The sequence below is a fragment of the Apaloderma vittatum genome, unplaced genomic scaffold (genome assembly GCF_000703405.1).
Source record: "Apaloderma vittatum isolate BGI_N311 unplaced genomic scaffold, ASM70340v1 scaffold6359, whole genome shotgun sequence".
Taxonomy (NCBI): domain Eukaryota; kingdom Metazoa; phylum Chordata; class Aves; order Trogoniformes; family Trogonidae; genus Apaloderma; species Apaloderma vittatum.
This window is the reverse complement of record NW_009735694.1, coordinates 19,559-29,061: the sequence shown is the minus strand read 5'-3', so window position 1 is coordinate 29,061 and position 9,503 is coordinate 19,559. Positions and strand designations below refer to the sequence as shown.

The following is a 9,503-nucleotide window of genomic DNA, read 5'->3' as shown; positions in this document are numbered from 1 at the left end:
TCTGGAGGTGGCACGGCTGGTTCAGGGCTTCGGTTGGAGAGACTGCGAATCAGCAGGGTGGGGAAACCAGAGGTTTGCGAAGATCTGGTCTGGTCCTTTCAGTGGTTTTAAAATATTTTGTTTCTGTACAAAACAGTGATGCTTTAATAAGATGCTGTCTGCATCGAGCCACACCTTCAGCCAGAGCAGCCCCAGGCATCCTGTCTCCCACACCCCACGGAAAACACTGGAGCCTCTGCTGGCAACTTCTTGTTGCTCCTGATTTTTGTGTGGAGTGTGCTCTGATCCAGCAGTGGTGATGTAGTTACTTGCTCTGGAGTTACTTGCTTTCATCTCGGGCTCTGAGAGTAGCTACATGCCATCAGCGTGCCGAGCATCTTCTTGAGAAGAAACACACTGGCTTGACTTCAGGAGTCCTTAAATGACAAAGCTTGACACTTCTGCTCTTTTTTTGGGTAGGAACATGTGCCTCTTGCATGTTATTCCACAACTTTGGACTTGGGAACCGTTGGTATCTGTAAGCAGTCCTGGAAAGGAAAGGAGTTACAGGAATAGTCTTTAAAGGAGCATCAAAGCAACCATTTGTAATTAGATTGTGGTTTTGGGTTTCACCGAGCTGTAAACCTGAAGGGGCCATCCCTGAGCGCAGAGCCTCTCCGTGCAGTGTTATTCAGCTGCCCTTGGCTCCAGTGCCGTGCCACAGCAATTTCTCTCTGGCCAGCACCCTCCTCTGTCACTTTAGGTCACCGATGCGCGTGTGATTTTCCAGCAGTGCCGCAGCCTTACGGGAGCGCTTAATAACCAGCAGAGCTGTGCTGGGGACGAACGGGAGGATGGCAGGCGGCAGCAGCCTCCCACCCTGGCAGAGCCGCTTGGCCGAATCGCTCAGATTTAGGAACTGCAGCCAAACGATCCCTTGCCACTGAGCATGCCAGTCCCCTGAGGGCTTGTTTTTCGTGGCTCTCCTCGTCCTCAGCCCCGGAGGTAAACGCCGCCTTGAGCCACGGCGGGAAACGCTTGGTTAATGCTTGGAAAATACCTTGAGAGCTGCAGAGGGACGCTGTGGTAACGGCTGCTGATCGTAGAAGTCTCCGTTGATGCTGTGAAGAATATTTATTCGCATCGTGAATCCTTTGCATCTCATTCATTAGCGCGGCGTTGCAGGCTGGGAAAACTTAGGTGCCAGAATCTTCTGTGCTGTTGCTTCTTTCTCATGTCGTCTGGCTCAGCACCTCTCCTCCTGGGTCTCTTGCTTTGGTTACCAGCAGGTCAGGGCAGGTAAATGTTGAACCTTGACAGTCTAAAACTGTTTCAGATGGAGAGAGATGGGGAGACCAGCATGGGAACACCAGTGCAGTGGGGACTCCCACAACAAGGGGCTTTGCGTCAAAACCAACGTCTGCCTGGGGTGTGGAAGGTGGTTGCATTTATTTAGTCCTTCTTGGCCAGCCAGGCCAAGCAGCACGTGCTTCATGGTGCGCGGAAGAGCTGGTTGTAATCTGCCTTGCGCCTGGTTTTACAGCAGGGTGGTTGCTACTGGGATCACAGCTCAGATTTACTCTGGTTCCAGAGGGGTTGAGAATCCCAGAGGGATTGAGCCACCTGGTCTAGTTAAGGGCAGCCCTGCCCATGGCAGGTAGGCTGGATTAGATGATCTCTAAGGTCCCTTCCAACCTAAGACATTCTACGAAAGGTTAGGTCAGACCTAAGTCTTCTAAACCAAAACTGTCTAAGATATGTAGCCTATATCATTGGTCAAAATACCGTGGAAAATACAGGAAGGACAGACACAAACGTTTTTTGGGGGAGATGTAAACATCACAAGCACTGAAGTGGTGTGTTGGAAAGCCAGAGTGTGAGTCTGACACAAGGAGAGTTGGATTAATGTGTTGATCTTGGCCAAAAAAAAGGTGTTTGCAAAAGGAAACACAGTCCTCAGGAAAAAGTAAATTTTGCTGGAAGTAAGACTCCCATTTTTAATATTGAAAGAGTTGCCCTGAAAAGGTGGAGTCTGGTGCCAGATTTTAGCTACTGTAGGTTGGCAAAGCCCAATTTGCCCGGGAGGCTCTGAGATGACCCATGCTGTGATGGCTGTGGCTTCCCATCTGGGAGATGTTTAAACCCAATTGTGATTGCGTGAGCATCTTATTTCTGCCTTTCCTCTTTGCCCGCAGGTACGTTGGTGAGCTGATATCCGATTCCGAAGCGGACGTCCGTGAAGAGGACTCCTACCTCTTCGACCTTGACAACAAGGTACTGTATCTGAAGGTGTCTAACGAGACAAACCCAAGGTCCTGCCTCTCCAAAAGAGCAACGGGGATATTTGTCTCCCATCTTGACGTACAGCACGATCTGAAAGCCTGCAGAGAGGAGGACGACCCGCATCCTTGCTGTGTTGTAGTCAGGATATAGTGCGGTCGAGGCAAAGCTTAGGGCTTGTTAAAATGGTGACAGAGCCCAGCGGCGCTGGGCCACCACGATTCGTGCTGCCCACGCCAGTTTTGATGCAAGATGCTCTTCTGTCACAACCGTTTGGGCATCTTGAATTCGGTTGTTCAGTTTTTGATACTCACGTGTGTGTATGCAGGCTTGTAGCTGTGTTGATTGGCAGCTCTGGAAGTTCTTCATAAAAAGATCAACTTGAAGACCGAAAAAAACAACCAGCAAACCCAGCTTACTTCTGAAGGGATCCGTCAGATGCCCTGGTAGGGACTTGAGGCTTGTTCTGCTCCTGGTTCTTGTGTGCTGCTCTGCAGAGGGCTGTCTCAGGGCAGAAATCTTGCTTTGAAAAGTGCGATCTAAAGCTTTTAAGCAAGGCCATCACTTCAGACTTGCCTTGGGAAAGGAGGAGAAAGGTGAGCTGAGGACTCAGAGGAGTGGGGTCGCTTCCAAGAAGGGCTGTAAAACAGCCTGTGTCTTGTTTCTGTCATCAGCTAGCGACAAAGAAGCTTTGCTTTTATTTTTTTCTTTTTTTTTCTTTTTTGAAAGTGACAGACATTCATCAGCTGGAAAAATATAAGTAATGAGTCTCGTCCTCAGTCTGAAAACAGCGGGGTCAAACTATAATTAAGAAGTTGAAATGCAGCAGCAGAGACTTGTGCTGGTCTGTGCATTTATGAGCAAAAGCCTTCCTGGGCCTTGGCTTGCCTGGAGGTTAGCCCCTGGCTGTCTCAAGCCAGCCTCCTTGAGGAGGTTGTCCCCCTCTGAGGGAGAACCTCTGCCTGTGCTCTTACGAAGCCTTCAGTGGAGCAAGGAGGGAGACCTGAATACAGGCGTAAGCATCATCTTTTTTCAGAGTGTCTTCAAAGTGGAGCATCTGTAGAAACCCAGGCACCACGTCAAGGAGTGACTGTTGAAAGCAGCCCATTGGGCTGGGCAGAGCCAGCCGGGTCCCGTGGCCTCCTCAGAGATGGGAAGTAACCAAGGGTGAGAAACCCAGCCCTGGGAGGAGCAGCCCTGGAGTCCTGGTGTTTCTCGCAGGAGTGGCCTGAATGGGCTTGTGCTGTAGAGAGGGAGGAGCTGAGTCCTCATTTCTGCTGTTGTTGTTCTGGAGTTGACACCCAAGGCCACGTGCGTGGTGAATGGTTCAGTGTGCCAGGTCCTGCAGTCACGTCCCGTTCCACGTCTGAAGGAGGGCAAACGTCAAACAGCCAAAACTCGCTGCTGTTGCTGGATTTCCAGGAGGAGGACATGGCACAGCAGATGCTCTCAGAGCTTCCACTGGTTAAAGGGGTGGTGTTGTTGGCTCTGTACTGGGGAGCCAGGAAAAAACCACACTGCTTCTGGGGAAGACGAGGTTGAGTTTTAGCTGGTGTGGTTGCCTTCTGTTCGTGTCAAGCCACCCTTTCACCACGCGTGGGCCCATGCTGCGAGATCCTTGCTCACACACTCGGCCCTGCCGTGGTCCATCGAGGAGGGGCCTGTGGCCCCTGTTGCCCACCTGCAAGAAGGGTTTCCTTTGGGCATCCTCCCTTCTAAGAAAGCCCAGCGCCTTCCCACTCTTGAGAAGGAGACACATCTCACCCCAGAGCAGGTTTGTGGTTTCTCCTCTGCATAGAATCCTAGAATGGCCTGGGCTGGAAGGGACCTTAGAGATCATCTAATCCAACCCCCTGCCGTGGGCAGGGACACCTCAACTAGAACAAGTTACTCATCCAACCTGGCCTTGAACACCTCAAGGGAGGAGACATCCACAACCTCTCTGGGCAATTTATTCCAGAGTCTTGCCACCTTCAGACTGAATAATTTTTTCCTAAGATCCAATCTAAATGTGTTTTCCTTTAATTCAAATCCGTTTCCCCTTGTTTTCTCTGGTTGCCATCGTGTGACTCTTGGTTCCTGATACTCTCAGATCAAGGCGAGAAGCAGTTTGCTTTGGCACTTGTCCTCCTCAGCAGCTTCACGGGGAGGACACTGCCCGTGTTGGTCAAGGCAGCAGGTTCCTTTCTTAAGAAACGCACCTTGACTTGTGTGGTGCAGAGCTCTGATGTCCCCAGATGGTCACTAGATGCAGCAGTGGGGGCTGTTGTCCTCACCAACCGTGGCATTTCCAGGGATGAAAGTGAGGCAATGATGGGAATTCCTAATACCCGCAATCAGCAGTGGTCCCGCAGTGTGTGCTGTGGCACCACGTGGGGTGACGCCTCTCCCGGTCGCTGGGACATCATCCCTGGGCTCCTGCACCGCGTGGCGGGGACGGTGACCTGGCACAGCTCATCCATTACCCGCTGCAAGGTGCCTGTCCAGAAGGGAGCTCGAGCACCGCTAATGGATCCTTTTGCTTTTGGCCTCTTTGCAACTGAAATTAGCTGCTGTAATTAAAGCCTCTGCTTTGCACAGTCATTCTCTGCTGGAATAAAAAAGAAAAAAAAAAAAAAGAAAAGCCCTGAGGGGAGTTCTTTTATTTTCAAGGAAAGCAAAATATTACTGCTCTCTGGAAAGGGAATTTCTGTGTTCTCACTTTCACTTTTATCTGCAAAAAAAATGTGTTTTCTCGAGGCTCTGGCTTTGTGTTTCCTGGCTGTCGTGTTCAATTAGAGGACAGAACAAGATGCCTGTTCCCCTCTTCAGTGGCTTTTTCCCCGCAAGGTGTCTGTCTGCACCGAACATCAATCCCTCTCCGCCGAACTGGTGCTTCAGCGGCGTGGGGCTGGGCAGAGCTGGGGTGCAGCCAGCGTCGGGGGCCTTTTCAAAGTCTTTGGGCTTGCGGGGGCAGAAAATGGGTACAGGTGAATATCAAATCAGGCGTGTTTAGTCCTTTTAAATCCACAGAGGGTGTCGTGCCCTTGGCCATTCTCCTGCTGGAAGCTCTCTGGAGCGTTAGTGGAGGGACCGATAGTCTGGTTCTGGTCGTTTGTTTTATCTGGGCGGTAGCGATACGGAACCGAACCTCAGCTAATGAAGGGCTCTGCGTTTCTCCCCTAGGATGGAGAGGTGTACTGCATAGATGCCCGTTTCTATGGCAACATCAGCCGCTTTATAAACCACCTCTGTGAGCCAAACCTCATCCCGGTGCGAGTCTTCATGTCGCATCAGGACCTCCGCTTTCCCAGGATCGCCTTCTTCAGCACGAGGCACATAGAAGCCGGAGAAGAAATCGGGTAGGTGCTACTCCCGAGCTGGTTCTCTCCATCCCTTTCCTCTCTGGCACGTGTGTCCCCCGAGGATCCCGCAAACACGCTCCGTCCCCTGAAGCTTTGCGAAAAAAAAATACCCAAGTCACAGCAGCACCGAGGACCGCGGGCTTTGCGGTGACCCCATCTCTGTCCTTTCTCTTGCAGCTTTGACTACGGCGACAGGTTCTGGGACATCAAAGGCAAATACTTCAGCTGTCAGTGCGGTTCACCCAAGTGCAAACACTCGAGCTCAGCGCTGGCCCAGCGGCAGGCGAGCACCTCGTCCCAGGACACGCAGGAAAACGGGCTCCCTGACACCAGCTCTGCCACGGCAGCCGGCCCCTTTTGAGGCTCCGCTCCCCAGAGACTGACTTGTTTTAACCCGATAGATTCACATACTGTCTGAATTTCCATTGAAAGAGAGAAAGAAAAAAAAAAAAAAGAAAAAAAACCCACGAAAAAAAATAGAAACGAAAAACGTGCTCAAGGAAAGCCAGGGGTTCGTGACACTTAGGGCTGTGCCACCGACTGTTACTTGAGGAATAAGTAAAAGCAAATCTCACCTCCATGCTGTTGTTCTCCCCTCCCCGGTCCTGGAAAGCTGCTGGTTTTCACAGTTACGTGTGGAGGGGGGGCCGTTGCGGTTTTGTTTCCTTTTTTTTTTTTTTTTTTCTTGTCCCCCAGCGCGAGCTGTCCTGGCCTCCGTCTCTTAACGTGTTGTCAGAGCCCAGGGAGAGCCGCTCCTCCTCCGACTGTTGTTAACTGAATGGATCGCTCACGCCAAGTCATCTCCAGTTCACTTGTAATAAACTTTGAATACTTGACGGGACTTTTTTTCTACAAGCTGGGGGGAGCGGGGAGGGGGAGGGAGGTGCTGCCACTTGGGGTTGCTCAGCACAGTCCCCGGGGCAGGTTCTGCTGGTTGGTTTGGTTGGTTGGTTTGTTGGTTTTGTTGTGGTTTTTTTTTTTTAAAATCACAAATTTCTCCCAGGACGTTGCAGTGGGGCCTTTTCCCTTAGGAGACCGAGGACCTTTTTAAGGAATACCCTCCTTCTTACCAAATCCACCGGCTGTTTTTAGGGTTTTTTTTCTCTTCTGCTGCAAAGAAACCCAGAGTCCTTCCAACCCCGTTGCTCCCCGGCTCTGTCCTGAGCTGAGCGGAGACGTTTCCCCGCAAGACCCCGCTCCCTCCTGGGCTTCCTCCGTCACAAACCAGCTCTCGCCGACGCCTCGTTGTTACTGTCTCAGTGTTCAGGTCCTCGGTGCAACGATTCCCTTTGCATGGGTTTGAGAGAGGGAAGGTTGAAGGGGATTGTACAAGACACTAATTTTCTTAAGGAAACCATTTTTTTTCTCTTTTTTTTTTTTTTTAAAAAAAAAATAAAGTGGATGATATATATATTATAGAGAACCTCGACTCGCATCCGCCGGCAGGGGCGAACAGCAGACGGGACGTGTCACGGCGAGAAGATCCCAGATGCCACCAGCTCGTCTCGTTCCCATCACTTTTCTCAACGCCGGGCACCTTCGATTGATTTTTAAGCCACACGCTATGAGGTTTCAATAAACTGATTTATTTTTTACCATTACTGAAACATTGGGGACTGGCATTAAAAAAGGAAAAAGAAAAAACCCACAAAAAATTTTAAAAAAATAAAAATAAAAAAAACCACAAAAACAAAACTACAACAAAAAGAAACCACAAAACAAAACGGTGCTGATTCTGGTGTGATTTTTGCTCACCACGTGAATATAAACTATCAATTGTATAAAAAGAACAAAGTGATTTTAGTATAAAAATGCAGGAAAAAAACTTTTTTTAAATTGTTAGTATTGTAGTGTGAATAAATTTGCCATCACCTTTTGTGTGGTGGCTGGGCAGGTCATTATCTTAATTTTTTTTTTTCTGCATATATCTTTAAATACTGTAATTAGTGCAGTAACAGGTTTTTTTTTTTTGTTCATCTCTTCTAGAACATTCATAATGCCGTCATGTTTATTATTATTATTTTTTTTCTGTTAATGTTTTTGAACAGTTTTAAAGGAGCAGCCTTTTGGCTCTGATCATTTTCTTGTTCTGTTTTCAATGAAATCAATAAAAAAAAAAGAAAAAAAAAAGAGAAGTGCTTTAAAAGGAGTGTGGCCTTTTTGTCTGCTGGGATGGCACCTTGTGGGGCTGGCACTCAGAGCCCTTTTCCTTGGGTGTAAAGGGAAAATGAGGAAAGAAAAAAAAAAAAGACTTCCAAGTGAAGAAAAAGAAGCCTGCTGCTTTGTTCAGGGGCTGGGGGAGGTTGGTTTTTAAATTTTCTGTAATTTTTCAGTTTTAAACCCATCCTATTTGTCTCTGAGCTGTTCTGCGGGGTGGGTGCTGCTGGCATCCTGGCTTGGGGACCCCCCTGCTGCCTCCCCATCCCCTGCGTGAAGGCAGTTAAATACAATTAAATTTTCGAAGGGCAAAAGAAAGGAAGAGGAGGAGGATGTCCCACTTGTGAGCAAACCCCGGGGAGGGTCCGCGGGGCTTGGCTTGGGGCAGGGGCTGGCTTTGGGGTGCACATCCCCGGGGCGTTCGCCTGAGCCGCACTTGGGGAAAACGAGCAGCCGGGCGATGGCTCATCCGAAGCCTCGGCCCACCTCTCACCCGCCCGGCACCCTACGTGCCCCACAGAGCCCCAGGGATGCCCTCGTCATCCGCGGTCACCTGTCGGGCGGCTCGAGGGCGGCGGGTGGGTAAAAGCCGACGTCTGCAGGTCGGGATTGTTCGGCGAGAAATGGGGTTCACCGCTGGAATTGCAGCGGGGGAGCAGCCAGAGCAGGATCCTTGCAGACACTCACACATCGAGGCTGTTTAACTACAGGCTAATTACAATAACATATCCCAGCAGTGTGTAATTAAACATGGTAATGACAAAGGTGTGCTTTCAGTCAAGGTGAGAAGTGGACACGCCCCCGCCCCGGGAAAGTAATCTCTGAAGGCAACTTTTTTCCTGGAACGGGGGTGGGAAATGTCTGTGTTTTCGGCTGACCTGATGCTGGTCCTGGGCACAGAGAGGATTTGCGCCCAGCAGGGGTGGGTGGAGGCTGAGCCCTGTGGGCTCGCACACAGACACGGGTAAGACGCATCATTTCGAAGGATGCAACGATTTTAATATTCGTGTTTTCTCTGAAGCTGCTCTGTCACTAACTGGTGGCTCCTTGGCGTGCCAAGCACTTGCCCCACACACCCCGGGCTGCCTGCAGAGGCATCGGCGCCTCTGATTTTGCTTTTCCTTTTGAGAGACTTTTCTTTTAGCGCAGGGAGAGCATCTGCTCCAGGCTTTGCTCTCGAGCAGCTGGCAGTCACTTTGCTCCTGGCAGTTACTGGCATGGGGGGGCTTTTTTTTTTTTTTTTCCTTTTTACCCACTGCCAAGCGAAATGTGAGGCCTCACAGCCCCCCTGTAAAGGGGCTGGAGCCCCCTTCCTTCTTCAGCTCCACCGAGGATGCAAAGAAACCTTCAGTCCCTCACTGGGCTTTTCCTGGGGATACTGGCGATGCTTTGGGATGTCCCTGTGGCTGAGCAGCTGCCCTGGGCAGCGGGAACGGGGCTGGATGCTGGATTTGGGTGCTGAGCTCAGGCAGGGCAGGGGGCTGAGCTGGGGCAGGGGTAGATTTTTTTGCACCCCGTGGCATCCCACCCTCACCCTACCCGGGGTAAGAGAACAACCCCCCTGATTTCACAAAGCTGGAGGAGCCACCGCTCTCCTTCCATGCACGGGACATACCTGCTCCCCTTCTTCTTCCCAGTGGGTCCCCCAGTGAAGGTCAAGGACCCCCAGGCTGTGGCGGGGGTGTGCAGTGGGTCGGCACCGAGCTGGGTCCCCCACACGGCGCTGGCTCTGCAGGACAGGGT

At 50.8% G+C, this 9,503-nt stretch overlaps 1 protein-coding gene across 1 annotated transcript in view; it reads left to right on the top strand.

Moving 5' to 3' along the window:
• The window catches only part of LOC104279399 (histone-lysine N-methyltransferase EHMT1-like), an 8,367-nt gene extending 2,328 nt beyond the window's left edge, over positions 1 to 6,039 (top strand). The window contains exons 2-4 of the mRNA XM_009876671.1: positions 2,175 to 2,253; positions 5,425 to 5,600; positions 5,781 to 6,039. Coding sequence (XP_009874973.1) covers positions 2,175 to 2,253; positions 5,425 to 5,600; positions 5,781 to 5,964 — 439 coding nt within the window. The 3' untranslated portion in view covers positions 5,965 to 6,039. The remainder of the gene's footprint in view (positions 1 to 2,174; positions 2,254 to 5,424; positions 5,601 to 5,780) is intronic.
• Positions 6,040 to 9,503: the final 3,464 nt, after the last annotated feature.